Consider the following 23,558-nt stretch of genomic DNA (forward strand, 5'->3'; position numbering starts at 1 on the left):
AGAGCTTGCATAAATCTAGTCAGATATAGATGGTCAGTCTAATAGTGAGATGACAGCTCTGGAAATGCCCTCCGTCCTCAAGACAGACACTGTATCAATCAGCAGAGCTACACCATCACCTGCTAAACCACTGTTCAAGACCACTTAACCCTTAAAGAGCAATTACTTTGATCTCAAGAAAAACAAGACCCTGTACCATCTTCAGTGGGTATACTGTATACCAGGCACTTTTTCCCCCCGTAAAACTTCCGCCCTTCGCCAGAATAATCCATATTTGCCCGGAGTAAATTTCGCCCTCACATTTAACTTATTCACCCCTGAAATTTCATAATGAACTATTCCAATCTTTGAATTGGAAGAGTTCAAATGTGTCGTCAGGGGTGAATGAGTAAATAACTTTGCTTATTATGTTCTTAACTCATGTTCACTGTAATGATGAATTAGCCTTCATTACAGCGAGGGCGAAAACGGCGAAAATTTAACTGCAACGAACAGTTCCCAGTATACAATACTTAGTTGAAGGACAAATGTAACAGGAATGGAGAATGCGACACCCAGCCTATGGTTTCAATCCGGAAATGTAGTTGGCTCCTCAAATCAACTGATCCAAAATGGATGTTACAAAAGTGTCTCTTATAGATAGGTGTTTTTTATTCAGAGGTTTTATTACTTCCACTTGTTAATTCAGTCTAGACTTAAGCAAGGTTTACAGTTTGCCTTTCACTTGAGCTGTTCTCTAACATCAGTTTGACTTTCACTTGAGCTGCTCTCTAACATCAGTTTGGCTTTCACTTGAGCTGCTATCTAACATCAGTTTGACTTTCGCTTGAGCTGTTCTCTAAAATCAGTTTGACTTTCACTTGAGCTATTCTCTAACATCAGTTTAACTTTCACTTGAGCTGCTATCTAACATCAGTTTGACTTCACTTGAGCTGTTCTCTACCTTCATTTTGCTTTCCACTTAGCTGCTCTTTAACATCAGTTTGACTTTCTCTTGAGCTGTTCTCTAAAATCAGTTTGACTTTCACTTAGTTTGACTTTCACTTGAGCTGCTATCTACCATCAGTTTGACTTTAACTTAGTTTGACTTTCACTTGAGCTGCTCTCTAACATCAGTTTGACTTTCACTTTAGCTACTCTCTAACATCAGTTTGACTTTCACTTGAGCTGCTCTCTAACATCAGTTTGACTTTCACTTAGTTTGACTTTCACTTGAGCTGCCCTCTAACATCAGTTTGACTTTCACTTGGCTGGTCTCTAACATCAGTTTGACTTTCACTTAGTTTGACTTTCACTTGAGCTGCCCTCTAACATCAGTTTGACTTTAATTTAAATTGCTCTCTAACATCAGTTTGACTTTCACTTAGTTTGACTTTCACTTGAGCTGCCCTCTAACATCAGTTTGACTTTCACTTGGCTGGTCTCTAACATCAGTTTGACTTTCACTTGGCTGGTCTCTAACATCAGTTTGACTTTCACTTAGTTTGACTTTCACTTGAGCTGCCCTCTAACATCAGTTTGACTTTCACTTGGCTGCTCTCTAACATCAGTTTGACTTTCATTTAAATTGCTCTCTAACATCAGTTTGACTTTCACTTGAGCTGTTCTCTAACATCAGTTTGACTTCTACATAATCCCTATAGATATCAAAACATGGCAATACCATAGATGTCAACCTCTGAAACCTCCAATGAGGGAGATCTAACTTATTCCAGATTTCCATTGAGGGAGAATGACTGAAATGCAACTGAAACTGCTTTGCTCAATTTATCTTTCCCTTTTAATGTATCAAAATAACTCCAAAAAACATTCATTTGATTCAGACACACCTGTTATGGTCATTACACACACCCTGCAGTAACTAGGAGACCATTTGATCACAGAATGTTCTTTATTTTGAGTTTGTGGGAGTTTGGACTTGAATGAGGGAGTTTAAAGGGGGATTGGTAAATTTTGGTCAAAATGAGAGTCTCCCTCCTAATGAGGGAGGGTTGACAGCTATATGCAATACTGTTTGTAAAAAGGATAACTTTGTATATGATCCAATGGTTAATGTGCCACATATAATTAAGATTAAAGTGGTGCTAAAGTCGTCAAACATAATTTATGGAAATGATCTCCTTAAGACCCACATAGAAATACTTACAGAAATAGTCATTTGATTGTTCCCTGTTTATAAGAAAAGTTCATCTGTTCATCAAAAATATCAAAAAGGATATGTCATTGATTATGACCTGATCTTTAAATGCATGCAAATTGCAAAACTTAATATAAGGTGAGGTTTTGTCAACCACAAAAGCTACAGAAAAATCCGACAGTAGTAACTCGTAACCTTGCTGCCTTAAAAGATATTAACATTTCATTTTATCTACTCCTTAAAAAGTTTGAATCTTGTCTCTGCCGATAAAAGAATTTTTAATTCTTGAAACCAGATAATAAGAGACCTATTGAAGATCTCTTTTTTCCTTCTCAATCTCGGCCTATTGATTAATGATATATCGCGGTTTACCCACTCATCAATACAACGTTACCGTGATCTGTGAATACCACGATTCCTATACACTGTTTTCAGAGAGAAACCAACTCGATGATTAGATAGCTTGACATTGTATTGGAACTGAAGAAATAAACTTCATATTGGTTAAAAGATATCAAATGACAGGTGTTCCGAAATACCTGTGTGTAAATGTCCGTAGTTCTGTGTACCCGGTTTTGGCAGAGCGTCAGGTATGTCGTTACATAGATATAAACACCACGTACACTATTTATACCAGTGTATGGTTACCTGAATAGGTAATGTAACAGTCTTCGATATATAAACTTTGAAAACGCAATATATAATTTAAGGCAATTTTCTAATGCAAGCCACCGAAAGATTTCCTTTCCTGGTCCTATTATAGTTTATGTACAACAACGAAAGTATAATCTGGCTTAAATACTAAAACTCAAACATCAGATATTTTATTGCTCAATAGATTATATATCTTATATAACAAAGGCCCCGAATTTCACATCCCCAATGTTTTAGATACATCATATTTAAATTAATCCAAATGAGCAAATGTTATTATCATTTTTATTTCCAGAGTTACATATGTTGTGGTCTGGCCATTCCAATATATTTATCACTGTCAAAGGAAAAGGCCAGTTATTATAATGAGACCACGTACATGTAAAAGTTAGGATGAGGGGTCATGGTGTCAGTTACTAGGGGGTGACGATATAGCTGATGGGGAAGTTGGGAGTGAACAAGATGATTGCAATGAGCTACAATACCAGGTGTGGGTGCCCATTGAGTTGAGGGTGGGGGTGGGTGCCAGGTAATCGTGACTGTTAGGAGTATTGGGTTGGTGATTAATAGAGGGTGGGGATGGTGATAGATGTGTGAGTGTCACTGGGTGGGGATGGTGATAGATGTGTGAGTTTCACGGGGTGGGGATGGTGATAGATGTGTGAGTGTCACGGGGTGGGGATGGTGATAGATGTGTGAGGGTCACGGGGTGGGGATGGTGATAGATGGGTGAGTGTCACTGGGTGGGGATGGTGATAGATGTGTGAGTGTCACGGGGTGGGGATGCCGTGTAATAGTGCTTGGTGGTTGTGGGGTAGGGAGTGGGGAGTTCAGTCTGGTGATCACAAGAGGTGGATATATAGAGATGAGGGGAGAGACACTTATAAAAAAACACAGTCTAAGACAGCTCCGTCAATAGTTTGACCTGCCATGATATAGTGTTTGGTTAGTCACATTGAAACAGACGGGATTCGACTCTCGAATCGGACATGAAAACATTTACAAGGTTTTCTTTAGATGCTCCAGTTTCCTTCCACATTAAGACCCCCTGAGAGCTTCCATACGGGCCAACAAGAGTGCTGGAAAAACTTCTTTCATAATTGTTGTAAAATAAATAAAGTTTATAACATATATATACATATAGTGTGTGTTGAATTGTTGTTTAAATTGATTTAGGATTCCTTCTCATCCAGAGCAGGCTGAATCGTGATTGAGTACATGTCTGAATGTGTCAAGAAATGTTTACGTTTATCACAAAACTAAAGTTAAATTGTGTTACTACATTATTTTTGTTGGTAATATCTACCAAAGTTCCATAATCTAGAATTAAACAATAAACAGGTTGAATTTTGTAATTCAGTCATGTAAATCAACACCTGAATCATCTATAGAATTAGACAAAATCAGAATGACAGCCCTTCCTCGTATCAGATGTATAGTATCACACATCAATGTAAACATGCATCGACTTATATTCCAATATTGTTTAATATCGTCAGGTTTGTTCACCAGAAGGTATCTAAAATCATTTTTGATAGAAATCCGAGTCCCAACGTAGGAAGTATTTGTCTATATATAATGTATCACCAGTTGGATTTCATATTCGATCTGTTCTGGACGAATCAATTGGAAACAGTGTACTTTTCATACACCGCCTATGATATATGGCAAATAAAATCGTAAGTTATGACATAAAATGTATCGAGTCCATCGACCATGACACCACACATGAGAAATGTCCTGGGAAGTCAATCCAATACAAACCAACCAACTGGAAAATTTGTATTAATGCTTAAATGAGCACTGACCATGGAAATTTAAAGCCTGCAGTGCTGTCGGAAATCTGCGAGTTCCCCGAGAGGCAGAAGACTGGTGATGACAAACCTGCCACTGTAGGTTATGTTGACTTGTACTATAGACTTCACAAAAACACTTTTTAAAGGCAATTCAATATCGAAGATCAAGTCCATTTCACTCCCATGCAACAGGAGCAGAAAAAGAAATGCATGGCGAGATTGGAGTTCAAACCCTGGGCCTCTGTACACCCAACTACTATTAAGCAAAACCTGGTCGCCAGTGAATGAGACAGTCGAGTACTGCTACACCTACATCTCTGTCAATTATACAGATTTTGAGCGAGTCTCCTGAACTACATCCCTATATTGTTACTTTTGACACATATATAATTCTTAAACCTTGCTTCCAAAATTAACTTATAGGTAGAACTTTGTCTAGAGTAGCTTTAATTAGGTCCATTTTACCATACAATCTGGTAAAATAATACAGAAACTTGTATATTGGCATAAGCAGTCATTTAAGAATATTGCTTAGCTTTTTCTCATCCATGATTTTTTTTTGATTTGACAAGTTGGCTATTTTAAATGATTAATTGGACATTTAAGGGCAACACTTAAGACATTTCACCCAATTAGTCGTGTCGCCCCTGAGTAACTACCTGTAATACCTTGAGGGTGGTACAGGTACATTATACCAGGTACACCTAATTAACCTCAATTTATTCAGTACAACTATTAAAATTCCAAAAGTAATTTTTTAAATTGTTAAAATGTCACTTCTGTCAGATAAGTTGATAAGGTGAAATGTCAATTCTTGAGGTTTTAATAGCAGTTATTTGTTTGTAAACATAGCTATGTTCCATTTCCTCTAAAATATTGGACTCTTCCATGCCCAGAGGTAGGATATAAAAGTTCCATATAAGGTTTTCAATTTTTTTTAAAACCAGAATGTTTTGCCTAGTTTGAATATCTTGAGGGTGGGATTTTCCTACTGCTACAATCCTGGGCACGAAAGATTATCTTTTATATTTTTTTCCCGTTAACCAGAATTCCTAAGAAACAATATTTCCCTTAATTTTTGGACAAAAAAACTCATTGGCAAGATTTAGAAAACCCCATTTCTTTCAAATTAGTTTGTAAAACAAGAGGCCCAATGGGCCTGAATCTCTCACCTGGTATTAATCTCACACTTGTAATCTAAAAAGTGGGCTCAAATACAACTACAGGCAGAATATCAGTGTTTGATTCATAAAATCCTATTAAAAGATTTAAGCATACGACGCCTGCGACCTTGAATGTCGAACAAGGACATTAGGTTGAAAGTGGGTCAAGGTCATTCATTTGAAAAATCTTGGTAGTCCTTCATTCCAGCATGCTACAGGCCTAATTTCAGTACCCTGGGCCTTTTGGGTATTGAGAAGAAGTTGTTTGAAGATTTTAAGACATCTGATCCCAGTGACCATGAAAGTGGATCAAGGTCATTCATTTGACCAAACTGGGTAGTCCTTCGTCCCAGCATGCTACAGGCCCAATATCAGTACCCTGGGCCTTTTGGTTATTGGGAAGAAGTTGTTTGAAGATTTTAAGACATTTGACCCCTGTCACCTTGAACAAACTTGGTAGCCCTTCATCCCAGCATGCTATAGGCACAATATCAGTACCCTGGGCCTTTTGGTTATTTAGAAGAAGTCGTTTGAAGATTTTAACATATTTGACCCCTGTCACCTTGAAAGTGGGTCAAGGTCATTTATTTGAACGAACTTGGTAGCCCTTGATTCCAGCATGCTACTGGCCAAATATCATCATCCTAGGCTTTTTGGTTACTAGGGCAGGTGAGCTAAAAAAAATAAACTCATCTTTCTGACTTATACAATTAATATATCACATTTATAATAAATTTTAGTTTCATCAGATCACCATTATTTGCATTGTGGCTATGGAATTTTCCCCCAGTTTGTGATGTCACACCATTGTTTACCCAAAGTGACATATCACACACATGAAATTGGGTGTAAGATAGAAATGTCTTACACCTGTTTCTTGTCCAGGTCGGGCTGATCATACATACACAGAAGAGAGAGAAAATGTCTCTAAGCACTCTGCAGTTTCCATTGATCAGTTCCATTTACCTAGCTTTTTTACTTAAATACTGATTAAATAAACACACTCACTCAGGTAATTAATTATGTGGGGAAAACAGATCCTACATAAAATGAAATTATTATCAATCTGGACAATTTTATTATATAAACAATTGCATTTCTTATGGACGGATCGGTCGAGTGGTTAACACTCCGGCCTTCCAAGCAGGCGGCCGGGGTTTGATCCCCGAAGTCTCTGTACGCATGAAATATTCAGAGTGTTTTTCTCCTGCCCAAACAACTCCAACAACCCAGCTAGGTGGAGTAAAAAATCGTCTGGGGTGGATGTTGCGGTATCTGTGCTGTGGCATTCAAGTGAGGTGGCACTATAAATGATAACGTTGGAAGTACGGTCCCACTACAAACAGAACACAATACATCTCCAGCACACACGCAGGCATACAAACATAGGGAGATATTAGCCAGGTGGCATAGGACTAGGAGTTAGCGCCTGATAAGGCAGCTCCTGTGAATTTCTCAAAATTGTATTGATTAATTTATATGCAAATTGTATTCATTGTATTAAATTATATATCTATGTGCTGTAAAGCGCTTTAGAGTGGCTTATGTTAGCTAGATAGGGCGCTATATCAAATGTTGTATATTTATTAATTTATTTCAAACATTGGTTCAGCAAAATATCAAGTCTTTTCAAGACAGCATACTGCATAAAACATGTTTTTGTTTCTCTGTGGTATCTGACAAGGTGCCCCGGAATTGTCTGGGACATGCACAGACATTCAAATATTCAATTAAGATATTCATTGCATAACAGATAAATGTTGCACAAATGCAGTACCCATTTAACTTAAATTTAATAGAAATGTTCCTCAACTTTGATAGCTAAAATGTTTTTATTTTGAAACCATATCACTGCCGGTATTTATGTTTATTGTATTTATATAAACTGTGAGTGGAACTTGCTGAAACTGACACAATAGTTACAAAAACATGAGTTCTTTCCAGGTTATTACTGTATACATTTGGACTTATTGGCAAGGGACTGGTTTATACAGGTGTCCAGATTATACAGGTTCAGCTTACATAGAAATGTATACACCGATACCTAGAACAATCAAAGGTCTGGTCTATACAGGTATCCAGATTATACAGGTTTAGCTAACATAGAAATGTATACACTGATACCTAGAATAATCAAAGGTCTGGTTTATACAGGTTTTTATATTGGACAGGTTCAGCTTACATAGAAATGTATACACCGAGACCTAGGATAATCAAAGGTCTGGTTTATACAGGTGTCCAGATTACACAGGTTCAGCTTACATAGAAATGTATACACTGATACCTAGAATAATCAAAGGTCTGGTTTATACAGGTGTCCAGATTATACAGGTTCAGCTTACATAGAAATGTATACACCGATACCTAGAATAATCAAAGGTCTGGTTTATACAGGTTTCTATATTGGACAGGTTTAGCTTACATAGAAATGTATACACCGAGACCTAGGATAATCAATAGTCTGGTTTATACAAGTGTCCAGATTACACAGGTTCAGCTTACATAGAAATGTATACACCGATACCTAGAATAATCAAAGGTCTGGTTTATACAGGCTTTTATATTGGACAGGTTCAGTTTACAGAGAAGTCACACACATTGAGACCTAGTTGATGGCCACAAACAAGTGTTATTTGCATCAAAATGTTAGATCTAGTATAATGTCTGGCTTATACAGGTTTGCAGATAAAACCGGTTCCATTTTCATATAAGTGTATACATTGATATTAAGTTGAAGGTCGGGTTTATATAGGTTTTCAGATTGTACAGGTTTCACTTAAATAGATGGAATGTTTTCCTATCTTTGATTACAGACCCTCAAATAGGTATATTAAGGGTCAAAAATACAGTCCATCTAGAAAATAATGAATTTTTGAATTTCTACCGTATTCAAAAGAAAACCAAGTTATTATCAAGTCAGGTCCAAGGCTAAGTTTAAAACCACACAACAAACGCTGGCGACTAGTCGTAAATACCTACAGCCTGAATTATTTAAATTTGGGATTTGGTGGCTATAAATGAATCGAATGTATCAAATATCAACATTGGGACTCAGCAGAATGTAATTAATATTGTCAATAAAATCAGCAACGATATATTTATATGCAAATATGTTAGCCGAGCGGAGTACATATCAGATTTCGTCAAATATAAATCTTCTAGTCATGGTGCATGATCGACTGATATGTCCTAAAAAAAAAATTGCATGTCATTTATACTTTAGAGGTGCGTGTGTTTTAAACATAATCTCTCTTAAATTTGTATCGCTCAAATTTAAATTCCTGTCTTAAAGTACTGTTTTAGTATTTCAATTGTTATGAAAGGAACCTGGCACAAATTTCTCCAAACAGTATATGGAAATCCAACTTCCTATTTTATAAGAAAAGTATATTTATAGGTCATCGGTAATTATTTATAAACATAAGACTATCATGCAATTCTTTGGAGTATCAATTTACTGATAATCTGCACCGGTGCCATCAAAACAGACAATCAGTTATCAGCCATATTCACACGCTGAAAGAGTCTAGTTTTTATCAATCTCTATTGATGTAATATATACAATATTCATGACTGAAAAGATACTGGACACATCCATTACTCCAGGGAAATGGACGACCGGATCATTGAAACAGACGACCCCAATCAGTGAAACAGACAACCCGATCAGTGAAATGGACGAGTGACAAGCTGATCAGTGTATGGACGACCTGATACTGGCATCAATAGGGGAGATTTTATTCTCCGTCTATTGACATTCTGGTTCTATCACCCCAGTAAAGCATGTAAACTGACACAGGAAACAGAGGAATGTCACATTTACACCTGGAACAATCCCGTTATTGTTTCAGGTATTGTATTACCTCAATCGATCTACAAAAGCCAGCTCACCTTGATCACATTAAAATCCAATGATCGATCTGTCTATGGCATGGTATTAACTCTAAACTAGACACTGTAAATTCAATACTTTATCAAACACTTGTACTTTACATGAAGGTCTCATTACCACTATCAAAATCACATACTGAAAGATAATATGCCCTATTTTTTCTTACATTACACATTTAATGTAACATATATATATTTCAAAGGATCAATTATCCCATTTGTTACATAGTCACACCTGTCTTTGAAGACAGCAATGGTCTCTAAGGCAGGTTTGAGTGTAGTTATAGACAGGTGGTCTCTAAGGCAGGTTTGAGTGAAGTTATAGACAGGTGGTCTCTAAGGCAGGTTTGAGTGTAGTTATAGACGTGTGGTCTCTTAGGCAGGTTTGAGTGTAGTTATAGACAGGTGGTCTCTAAGGCAGGTTTGAGTGAAGTTATAGACAGGTGGTCTCTAAGGCAGGTTTGACAGCTCGTGTATTATTTCAGTTTTGCTTATAAAGTATTCTTTGTTTTGTTTTTAATTAACACAAATTTAAGTGTTTTCTTTCTTCAATGATAAATAGTTGTTCATCTCCAAATGTATCGCAATGTTTAAGTACAGAATAATGACTTGTATATATATACATGTATATAAAACACTAAGCTTAACATACACAGGCAATAATAATGGTAAATTCAGAGATTTTGCTAATGTAAAGTTCCTTTGATATTTATACATGAAAAATATTTCTGTTGAACAAAGAACGTGTGACATTTGATCAAACAAGTATGACTTTTCACACCTTAATTGATTTCCAATCTGCTCGACATCTAAACAAGTAAACAGTCTAAAGACCTACTCGACCCACGCCACCAGCCTAGGGAAGCTTAGCCTACCCAAACTCACCAATATTGATCAATCTTCAAATCATAAGAGGTTTCCTCGAGTGCTCAATAAATACACCAGGCCCTTTATGTTCTTGAAGACATCATTGTAAGCTTACAAACATTGCTACATTTCTTGCAGATTGTAGATGTCAATATTTTTGTGAGATTTTGAGCAAATCCCAATATTCTTGGATCCATTTTTTGAACATTTTCTTTCAGTTTTCATAGAAGACAAGAGTCACAGTGGCCTTGAATTTTTTCATCTGGAAATCATCACTTTTGATTGCCATGGGCTAAGGATCCTGTCACTGTCTCAATTCGGTTACCTCAAGTAAAACCTGTCCAGTGGTTCGGCAAGATATATGTTGTTCAAAAAAATCCTCTTATTCAACTTATGTGACCTAACCACTCAGTCCCCAAGAGTAGGTCAGCTTAATAACTTTTGATTCCTATGGACTAAATATGCTATCTTTACAATTTTGTTATAATCAGCCGTGTAGTTTGGAAGGAGAAGTCATTTAAAGCAACTCAGCAAATTCTTTCTCTTTTATCATGCCCCTCTGCTCCCAGGAGATTCAGCCATTTTTTTTAATAAATTTTGATCCCCAACGACTAAGCATGCTACCACTATAGTTTGTTTAATATCTGCCCTGTAGTTTTGGAGAAAATCAGCTTTTTGACTCTCTTTGTGACCTGGCCCTTCAATCAAGTTGTATTCAAATGATGCATTCAAAGTTATATACTGTGATGTATTCAATGCTATATGCTGTGATATATTCAATGTTATATACTGTGATGTATTCAATGTTATATACTGTGATGTATTCAATGTTGCATTCAAGCATGAATACATCACAGTATATAACATTGAATACATCACAGCATATAACATTGACTACATCACAGTATATACCATTGACTCCATCACAGTATATAACATTGAATACATCGCAGTATATAACATTGACTACATCACAGAATATAACATTGAATACATCACAGTATATAACATTGACGACATCACAGTATATAACATTGAATACAACACAGTATATAACATTGAATACATCACTGTATATAACATTGAATACATCACAGTCTATAACATTGTATACATCACAGTATATAACATTGAATATATCACAGCATATATTCAATGTTATATACTGTGATGTAGTCAATGTTATATAGTGTGATGTATTCAATGTTATATACTGTAATGTATTCAATGTTATATACTGTGATGTCGTCAATGTTATATACTGTGATGTATTCAATGTATATACTGTGATGTATTCAATGTTGCATTCAAGCATGAATACATCACAGTATATAACATTGACGACATCACAGTATATAACATTGAATACATCGCAGTATATAACATTGAATATATCACAGTATATAACATTGAATACATCGCAGTATATAACATTGACTACATCACAGGATATAACATTGAATACATCACAGTATATAATATAGAATACATCACAGTATATAACATTGAATACTGTGATGTAGTCAATGTTATATATTGTGATGTATTCAATGTTATATACTGTAATGTATTCAATGTTATATACTGTGATGGAGTCAATGGTATATACTGTGATGTAGTCAATGTTATATACTGTGATGTATTCAAAGTTATGTACTGTGATGTATTCAATGTTATATACTGTGATGTATTCAATGTTATATACTGTGATGTATTCAATGTTGCATTCAAGCATGAATTATTTTGATGCACAAATAATTGCAAACTAATCTTGCTCTATAGTTATAAGAAAAAGATTCATAGGAGTACATTAATTATCATTATTACCTTTGAAATGGACAAAGGACACATTTGTTATGCATATTTCATCCCATTTAAAAAGAATCTTAACATTTACGACCAGGTTAAACATAATACAACATTTTATTTTACAGATCAGCTAACACCACTGTGGTCCAGTATTGAACCATCAATGGTATCTGTAGCCCATGCTGGACACTTGTAAGACCATAAATCACGGCGAATATTGGGACTTTACAAGATGTTGGTCAATAAAAGGCTCAATCTGCATCATAAACATGGCAGGGAGGTAAATATTGTCCCGGGTATTGGCTACTTGTGACCAGGACGAGCCTTGTTGTTGATACACATACCCACATACTTCACAGGTAAAATCCTCTCCTGTTGAGAATTGATGGAATTCAACATCCCATAAAATAAGTTCATTGGAATCATACTGATCAGAAATCAGCTTTAAAAGAAATACATCTTTCCAAAATCAAATTCCTAAATCCTTTCAAAGCAATGCCTTAAAAGAGTTTCATAGAGATTTTTAATAAACAAATATCCCAAAGTCATCCCTAATGTCAAACAAAATTTCATTTCTTAGCAACTAATGCTTTACAACAGGAAGGAAGGCAAGCTAACATTCTATAGGAACAAATAGCTCTGAGGCTGCATTCCATACAGCGGAATAATTTGACAGAAAGACAGATCCACAATGCCATGAACACAGAGAGAACTAACTCAAACTAACCAGTGTTTGAAACGCAAACTCATACACCTATAGACTTTTCAGGTTTTTCTGCATTTAAATAGCTTCTAAAAGACAAATTATCCCACATCAATTAGCTTCCTATTTCAAAACAATTACTTTATTCCAAAGCACACACATATAACCAGTACACCGGATGTTAAATCTGTGTAACTCCGTATCAGGATCCCCACCGTTTCCTGACCTCTAAACGACCCCCCATAGAGTCTGCCTTTGATCCCCATCCCCGCTGTGATCTCACTTCGACCTACATAGGTATCATTGATTCCTGCCTAAGTGGGCCTTTCCATTATAAGCGCTCCTGTCAATTCCTCGAACACCGGATTGCGGTAAAATCAATCGGGATTATAAACTACAAAATGGCAAATGTCTGTAGTACGTTGACAAGTCGGAGTAACGAAATGGTATAAGTTAGAATTTATCGTCACATGTTACAGGGCTCGACATAGATAACTCGACAGACCTCCCCAGATCAGGGAGTGTTTGATATATTGTATATTCCTTCATGGAGACTTGAACCAAGAACCACTTATATGTAGATACACAAGTATTGTCAACATTTCTCCTCACAGACCAAAATATGTGACTTGATAACGGGGGCAGGTTTACGAGTACGAGAAAACATCCCGTCCCACAGACCCGAGCACGTCTTACAATGAGGGCAGACATCAAAGTATACGTACGATCAAATACTCCAGCTCACAGACCAAACAAACCTTACAAAGGCCTAAATCAGTCACGCAAACATACGTTAATTTTACAGGTAATTTTATAATTATTTCCATTCGCTCAGGTGAGTCAGTAAAACACAAACACAGCCATCAACCTCTGTTAGTGAAGTATCCTGCTCATTGGCAATGTTCTACAGTACTTACATAACCAGATGAAATATTTTTCAATTTTCAATTTTTTATCAAATATTCATATTACAAATTCTATCAATGCAATTCTTATCAAAGTAAAGTTACTAAAATTCATTTTTGTAAATTTGTTTCATTTTTTGTTTTGAATGGAAATACTTGTGGAAAATTTGGATAATAATGTATCAATATGTAGATATATAGACCCAGGTTCACCTTCATTATATTTATCCAATCAATCAATCAATATCTACAGAGGTACCAGAGGCGCAACAAACACCAATATCAAATCTGCGTGTGAAATCAAACAAAGTCCTAAAATAAATAATTTTCGCAGTCAATTAGATGTTTGTCTAAATAACATTTAATTACTGCGATCGTTACTGTTGTATCGTAGACACACAGCTGGACAAAGAGACAAACAATAAAAACTTAATTGCCTTCAGATTAATGATATTCTACTAATCAACCAACTGTACATAAAGTCAGGGCAAGATATGAGCCCCGGAGTCAATGAGTACATATACACAGTCATAGAGTGGCCGACTTCATACGTTACCTATACATACCATAACCCAACAGGTGTGTATGTAAGTACATTGTGGCTAAACAGTACTGTATAACATAGCTTCTCGTTTGTTTGTTAAATGTAATCATTATTTTGAGAGAAAAAAAATCTTTTTTATTTTGAAATGTTAAGTAAAGAAAAAGAAACTGCTGATAAATAAGTTATTTTTGTTTTGATCCTATTCTCACAACCTATCATTTTGTATAATTTTGTATACAAGTGAAGTATAGGTAAAATCATCTACATTATTTACTCCTTTAACTACTAAAGTTTCTCCAACAACTATTTGGCTTTATAAAGGGGTTTGACAATATATGGAGGGAGACAAATAAAGGATTCTCATAATTATAAATTAAAAAGGACAACGAAATAATGTTGACGGTAAGTGACTATAGTAGCAAATGAATTGATGGTGGTCTGTAGGTACAGTGGATTGAGCACACTCCTTTCAACAAAACAGCGCCAGTTAAATTCCCTGATTGAACATCAAAAAGGTTTCTGCAAAAATGGTTTGACCATCTACCAAGAACAAGGGTAGTTGGATCTACTGGGAATGATGGTGGCTGATTATCTACTGAGAATGGGGTGGCTGATTATCTACTGGGAATGAAGGTGGCTGCATTATCTACTGAGAATGATGGTGGCTGCATTATCTACTGGGAATGAAGGTGGCTGCATTATCTACTGGGAATGATGGTGGCTGCATTATCTACTGGGAATGATGGGGGCTGCATTATCTACTGGGAATGATGGTGGCTGGGTTATCTACTGGGAATGAAGGTGGCTGGATTATCTACTGGAAATGATAGTGGCTGCATTATCTACTGGGAATGATGGTGGCTGCATTATCTACTGGGAATGATGGTGGCTGGTTATCTACTGGGAATGAAGGTGGCTGATTAGCTACTGGGAATGAAGGTGGCTGCATTATCTACTGGGAATGAAGGTGGCTGCTTTATCTACTGGGAATGAAGGTGGCTGCATTTACTACTGGGAATGATGGTGGCTGGATTATCTACTGGGAATGATGGTGGCTGGATTATCTACTGGGAATGATGGTGGCTGCATTATCTACTGGGAATGAAGGTGGCTACATTATCTTCTGGGAATGATGGTGGCTGCATTATCTACTGGGTATGATGGTGGCTGCATTATCTACTGGGAATGAAGGTGGCTGCTTTATCTACTGGGAATGATGGTGGCTGCATTATCTACTGGGAATGAAGGTGGCTACATTATCTACTGGGAATGATGGTGGCTGCATTATCTACTGGGAATGAAGGTGCTGCATTGTCTACTGGGAATGAAGGTGGCTGCATTTTCTACAGGGAATGATGGTGGCTGGATTATCTACTGGGAATGATGGCGGCTGATTATCTACTGGGAATGATGGTGGTTGGATTATCTACTGGGAATGATGGTAGTTGGACTTTCTACTAGGAGATGGTGGCTGGATAAAATTTACTAGTGAAGAAATCAGATGGATTATTTAGGCTCCACAGTACATTTCATTCCAATTACACACCTGTGTTTATCCCACCTCCAAAGGTATTTGAATACACTACTAATCAATTATACCTCACTTATACAGACTTTCACGGTACAAAAAATAAAGCATGTCATCAACTTCAAATAAAATCTTTATAATTTCACTTCTTTTTTGAGGTTAAGAATGTGTTTTTAACAACCCATATAAAATCACAATAAATTTAAGTACAGTGTACAAGGTTTACAAAAAAATTAATATATCAACTTAAATGGCATTTTAAATCTATTTTTAAAGGCATCAAGGGTGCAAACCGTGAATACAGTAAAGATATATTACGACAGGTTTAATGTTGGGATAGAAAGATGTATATATTAATGATATAATAAGAATTTCAGGTGATAGGATACAGGAATGTTGTTCATTTCCTGATCTACCGTAAAATGTATTGTCACCTGTCTTTATGTGTTTTCTCCATAAAAACCAATATAGCATAATCTATTACTTCAGAGGTGGAAAGTTTTTGAACAACTTCAGCATTTTAACAGTAAAACAAGCATCAAAGTAGGATAAAGTTTCTTATACACAGATTTTATAAAAAAGTTTTATTATTTTATTTTTTTTGCCCAATGATGAAGCATGATGTTTAATCTCGCCATCAATAGAGGTAATAATTTATCTGACATTCTATATATCTTTTGGTAAAGTTAAACCAAGCAGTGACAGTATTTATGTGTAACCTATATTTTGTATTCAGATTTAAATCTTACACTGCTTTCCACACAGTATTTCATTTATATCCAAAGGTAGGAAATGTACATAAAATTTAAACTCCAACATTCTATCTTCTGTCAGTGATTAATCCGGCAATAATGGGATTTAATTTGAGATTTATATATGCACATCATTCATAGTAAGATTGTGTATTAGACCGTGTATAAACTATGTAGCAAGTCTAAGCCATATCAACCAGCCTACAATCTACCTCACTCAATTTTTGAGATTGTGAATGAAATTTTCATTTGATTTTCCCTAATTCTTCTGTCATTTTAAAACACTTATTGAGCCATCTAATCAAAACATAAACAAACCTATTAACATTTGCATTTAAATACTTGTTCATTTTAATAAGCATAAAACTGATTGCAATATATATATATATACCTAATATGGACCTTTTGATTGGTTCCATACCTAATAAGGACCTTTTGATTGGTTCTATACCTAATAAGGACCTTTTGATTGGTTCGTTACAAACTTGCCAACTTTTAGAAATTTCCATGGGGGAGATAGTGCATGCTCAAAATTAAAATAAAATGTGTGTATACCTCTCGGGACAAAATTAACACTTTAAAATGTCATCTTCTGAAGTTTTCTTTCATATGAAATAAGCAGATCTTAGAAAATAGGAAAAGTTTAACAAATTCACCGATTGAACAATTTTAGGGTTCAAAATCGGGAGTATCCCCCCAAAATAGGGAGAGTTGACAAGTATGTCATTAGTGAGGACCCCTTACTTCCGGAGGTACATATAGGTTTTCACTTTGTGAACGTGTCAGTCTGTTGATTCTTCATGTTGTCAAGGACATGTGCTCTGTCATTTACATCTGATAAATATTCCATGCGAGTACCACTTGGAATGAAGTGATTGAGTGTCACATACAGAAATTGGTCTCTTATCCCCTCTATATATACAGAGTGATTGCCCCTTTGTTCATTGTGAATACTCTGGTCACCTCTAACTGCCTTTCATGCATTGAGGTACTCCTTGGGATGGCAGAGTGTAAAATACAGAAATTGGTCTCTTGCCCCCTTTATATACAGCGTTATTGCCCTTTGTTCATCCTGGATAACATTTCTGGTACAATTTGTATATATACTTTATCAATTTTAATTGTTACATATGCATATAAGTACCCCTTGGGATTGGCTATGGCAGAGAGTTACATCATAACTGAAATCAGGTCTCCTGTTATATATAGAGTTATTGCCCCTTGTTCATTTTAATACCAAACTTTTTTTTGAGGTGGGGAACTATGGATTGCTCATAATATTGCTCATTCACCCCTGAAGACACATTTGAACTCTTCCGAATCAAAGGTTGGAACAGTTCATTATGAAATTTCAGGGGTAAATGAATTAAGGCATAATTGTAGAATAGAAAATGACATCATGACTTTTTCTGGGTCAACTATGAATTAATTAAAACATTTTGAAAATTTAAATTTCATCCACAATCTCAAAAATTGGGATATCACAAAGGAGAAGACTGTTAACCAATAGTGCTTAGCTTAGAATTAATTTGACAGGTTGTGAACGGTATGCATATACTCAGGTATAAGGAACAGACTGACCTAACAATATAGGGGATGTTGTTCTACATACAAAATTCTTCTTTTGAAAAATCAAGCTTGCTAATGTACAACATCAGGACAAGTTGAAAGTAGTTACCAAAGAACTTACCTGATCAGAGGCATTTAGCCATGATATCACAGAGTCCATCTTATTGTATTGTTATACACTGGACACTGTCAAATTGACCTCCTTCTTAATCTCTATCAGGTGTATTGAGGCATGAAGCACATACATGTGCATACATAAGATATATCCGATCGGCATTAATATATTTTCCAATGTTTGAAAACAGACTGATCGTTTCTCTAGTTAGATCATCAGGAATGAATTACAGTCATGTACATCTAGATGTAATCCAAAACTAACACACAAAAATTCTGGACATGTCATATATTTTTTAAAACAACATAAGGTTGAAATGTCAATCTGATCAAGTTTGTTGACACACAAAGTACTGAATATCCGATTTCAAAATTTGAATCCAATTCCAATTTCATACCTTTGGCTTTGTCAAAGTATTTAATACTATTGTTTCATATATAAAATATAACCACTCAAAATTCCACCTATGTAGGTAGTGACCTGTCCCCAGAGTGAGCAGATTCTGTAGGGAGCATTAGCAAGATTCTGTAGCAATTTTCTCCATACAAGTGTAATGACTCAAATCCATGGTCAGTATTGCACGAGAATGACTTCAGGTATTTTCTTCAACAACACTTTTTGAAAAAGATCTAAATCTCTGACTTGATAAGCTATATTCCAGCAATATATTTGATAACATACTAAGTTGCAATCAAATTGTTATAAAACAAATTATAAGGCACTGTGTTCCCTAGTCTGAAACTGTCAGCATAGGGAGGTTTGATCATTCCCTGGTCCAAAACTGTCAGCAAAGAGGGTTGGATCATTCCCTGGTCCAAAACTGTCAGCATAGGGAGGTTGGATCATTCCCTGGTCCAAAACTGTCAGCAAAGGGAGGTTGAGTAATCCCCTGGTCCAAGAATACCAGTGAAGGGTGGATACCCATTCCTTGGTCCAACAATATGAGCAAAATGGGTAGGAACTGACAACACACTTGGCCAAGAGAGATGAAATTCCAGCTATTTCCTACTGCTGTAGTCAATCTTTATATATGTGTGTACTTGCTATCTGGGGTCGGTTATTTACGAGATTAATCAGTACAGAAAGCAGAGATTTAATTCCATTTACTTTCTGTCTATCTGCAAACCAAACAATCACACATTGCCTTATCACGGCTGTGATAACTTACCAGCCACTCACCGTTCAAACTTTCCTATTCAAACACTTTATTTCCTATTTGATACCCCGGTGTACTCTCAAATTCTTAATTGGTGAAAGTTAAGCAGAAAAACCGATATTTATGTAAAGAATTTCTACAGTGTAGTATAAACATGTTATAACTTACCTTTTTCCTGTCTTGAATGCGATATCTGGTGGCCATTCCGCAACACTCAAAGCAGGTAAACTTTATATCCCCTAGGTCCGAAATTTAAAACCCACTAGGGGGGCACACTGACAGGAATAGAGGTAATGGCTCGAAAACCTCCATCTGGAGAAAGTGCCTAATGGTCCATCTGAATTGGTCAGGACCCTACCACCTTAAAGGTGACAAGAAATGGTTTTAGTCTATTAAGACACACTTGACTTCTCATTAACAGGTGTTATGTCCAGGTAGCTTCCTTACAAACAGGTAAATGACAAGGTAGATATACTGTCGTGTGTGTAAATAGAATACACCTGGCTTCTAGCTATTGATCTGAGAGATTTTTTGCATTGACACAGTGTTACTGCTAGAAGGGCCGAGTACCTCCGTGATTCCAATACTCCAACCCTATTGGTCGTTAGCATGTCGATGGCATTAAATGTCCCGTCACGGGTCAGTCACAGAACAAAAGGAAGGCCCAACACTGTCATCAGCTGTTGTCTCAAAGTGTGGCATGTACATATATATTCCGTAAATAATACCTAGGGGTTTCGGATCAATGGTCCGTAATGATTTTAATAATTTCTCACAAACATCTAGATACAACATCCCGAAGCTAATTGGTTACAACACTCGGAAGTTTTTCGTCAACGAAATCAACTGAGAAGGAAAATCATTAGTCCTGACTGTGAAATCTACTCTGTATATTGGTATTTATCAAGATTTTAACAACGACATATTTCAAATAACATTGCAGTTATTTTATAACATTGTAAATGCCCTATTGAGAAAAGAAGTATTTAATTAAAACTGCAGGGGAAAAAAAGTTTAAAAAAACAAGAGACCCACAAAAACTTCCACGTGATGAATAATCGACTTTATCATCTAAATGTAATTTCAACCTTCATGTCAAGCAATGAAAGTCCATCTTTTTCCCATAAGGACTTATTTGTATTTGTTACCTATTCGAAAAGACATAATGATTTTGACTGATTTAAATCTGGTCTAGATCTACAATACTACATATAAATATACAGGCGTGGTTTTCAATACAAGCATTTAATTCAGCAAATATTTGATTTAATGACATAAAAATATTAATCATTTTCAATGAAATGAAAATTCACTATGGAATATTAATCATCCTTGGTTCCGCAGTCAACATTGATCCTACCGTAGTTGAGGCCAACGCCCATGTGTTCAATGTTTTATCAGCTTGATAGCCATAAATGCAGATTTTTACTTTAAATATTTTTAAAATTAACTGTAATTTTAGCCAATATGTACAAATGTTTATATGTAAAATTATTCCTGAGTAAGACAACAAATTTTGGAAATTCTCTAACATTTGAAGATATTAAGAAAAAAGAAATCTTTTGAAAATTTCATTAAATTATGTTGAAAGCTAACAAGTCTGTATGGTCCTTGTCTAGACTCATTTGGTGGACAATCTGACTAAACCATGCCTAACGGTCGAATTCTCTCACCCGGCTTGTACCTTCAACAGATCAATGACTCGCAACAATTACACTCACACACACAATACACTGTTAAATTGTTTTCTGGACTCGCAAATTCATTCCACTTAGTGTGTTCATTGGAGTGTGAATTGTCCTAAGGAGTTATTTCGTCTAAACAGATACATGTACAAACAGCTGAGAAGTATGAGGGAGTGTTTTTTAGGGCACCATTCTTAACTCATGCTTAATTAACGTTTAATTTGATAGCAAACAAAATATGCTGTAGTTGTTTAATTAATGAAAAGGTGACAATACAAATCAGAAGTAAATATGATGTTCAAGCTTAACATGACAGTGAAACCCTGTGTAAAGTTGTAAACTGGACAACCACCATTTGGATTAAACCAGTTAACAGCTGAAACAGTTGGGAGGTCTGTTTTATACAGGTGTCCAGATTACACAGATTCTGTTAACATAGAAATGTACAAATTAGGACCTAGTTAAAGATCCCGTTTATGCAGGTTTCAAAACTTCTTGGCTGCCCTGTATGTCTGAAAACTTTATATTTACACCCCTGTACAAAAACTTCAAAACAGCCCCATGCATGCCACTACATGATCAAATTGGCAAAAAAGGAACATTAATATGATACAGATGGATTCATTTGCATATTTACCTAATGCTGACCACAACATGCCATAACTTGATACCTGTATTGGCTTTTTTTCTTTATTAATCCTAAATAGAAAGTATCATACCTTTTACAAGACAACCCTTCAAGTATTAGGTCAAACAGAATATCACAGACATTAAAATTTAAAATTAGTCATTTTTGTACTTTCAGGTTTTTTTAGTTTTTTTCATAAAATTTCCACTTTGATACCAAAATACAAGAATAGCACAATATTTTTTTGTAGTATTATATACTTTTGATGTATTTTAAGAATTTAATCAATCTATTTTGTTATCACACTTAACAAATCTGCATGATATACCTAAACTTAAGAAACTATCAATGCATAAAATTCCTTTTTTGAAATTCCCTTAAGGTAGTTTAATTAACACAATGTAAAAATAAACCATTTTCCTGATTTAATTTATTTGAAAGATTGAAATTAAAACGTAAGCCTTATTTTAACACTTAACAGACTCATGGAGATCTTACTCAAAGCCAATTTTAACGTTCTGAAATATTTTAAAACTTGAAAATAAAAAAAGAATGACTTAGACATAATCTATTTTGTCACTGTAAATTTAGATTTTCTTTCCAAAGCACAGATTGGATTACTTTAACATAAACACACTCATAGAGACAAAAGGATTTTAAATCTACCTAGAACATTGTCTGTGAAGTTTTCCTTCAGGGGGTAACAGAGTACCGATCACTACCTGGTTGTAGATTTAAAAGAAATCACATTCAAGTTGGATCTTGACCTTTAATTCAGAAATGCAGGCCGAGTGCTGTTGAAGTGAATTATCTGCGTCGATCTCTATATTTGTCACATTTGTTTCGGCCGGATCCACTGACACTTTATACCAATGACAGTAACTTTGGGTGTATCTTACACACAACCCTGAACAATAACTCATTCACCCCTGTAATTTCAGAATGAACTATTCCAATGTTTGAATTGGAAGAGTTCAAATGTGTCTTCAGGGGTGAATGATTTAAGTAAAAAACGTCTTGTGATTTCAAATCTTGATCAGCTTGAATTGATGAGTCTTTAACAAAAAAAATCTAAATCTGATTTTTGAGAAATATCTGAAATTTTGTAATTCTTGTTTTTTTGCTTCCTGTCTTGAGATAGTCATTTTAAATGTTTGTAGAATTAGTTTTAAGTGACTTTTTTATATGTTTTTCGATATACATTACTGTATTCACCGTAATTAGCACCCAGGGTGCATGAAAATTAGGCTGATTGGGGTATTTTTAAGATAACAAAACATAGATGGTGTCAGTTGCTTTAAAGGACATGTTCCCAGGTAGAATTGCAAAATTGTTTTCTTTTTTTTTTACTTTAAAAACAGTCAGATTGCGAGACTCAGTATCTGTTAAGAAGTGTATATAATCATATCCATCTGTTGCCCTTACCGTAGGGAAAAAACAATTCTTTGTTTCTCCGAGGTTAATCATGTTTCATTCTGGCCTCGCCGTCATGAAACATAATTAAACCTCGGAGAAACAAAGAATTGTGTTCCTACAGTCAGGGCAATAAAATATTTTATTATACAAAAAAAATACAAAAAATAGTAGAGATGAACAAGTTGACGTGCCTTTGTTGATTCTGTCATTTAGAACTAGGTTGGGGTGGCTCTTGCCAAT

The 23,558-nt window shown here is 35.5% G+C and overlaps 1 protein-coding gene across 8 annotated transcripts in view; it reads right to left on the bottom strand.

Moving 5' to 3' along the window:
- The window catches only part of LOC110462203 (myosin-3-like), a 133,212-nt gene extending 113,090 nt beyond the window's left edge, over positions 1–20,122 (bottom strand). For 7 of the 8 annotated variants that reach the window (XM_021516051.1, XM_021516056.1, XM_021516050.1 and 4 more), the window contains exon 1: positions 19,758–20,121. In XM_021516051.1, the coding sequence (XP_021371726.1) occupies positions 19,758–19,793 (36 nt within the window). In that variant the 5' untranslated portion in view covers positions 19,794–20,121. Of the gene's footprint in view, positions 1–19,757 lie in introns of all 8 variants that reach the window. The other variant, XM_021516055.1, reaches the window with a different exon arrangement.
- Between the last annotated feature and the right edge of the window lie 3,436 nt (positions 20,123–23,558).

The sequence above is a fragment of the Mizuhopecten yessoensis genome, unplaced genomic scaffold, assembly GCF_002113885.1.
Source record: "Mizuhopecten yessoensis strain PY_sf001 unplaced genomic scaffold, ASM211388v2 scaffold10759, whole genome shotgun sequence".
Lineage (NCBI taxonomy): Eukaryota > Metazoa > Mollusca > Bivalvia > Pectinida > Pectinidae > Mizuhopecten > Mizuhopecten yessoensis.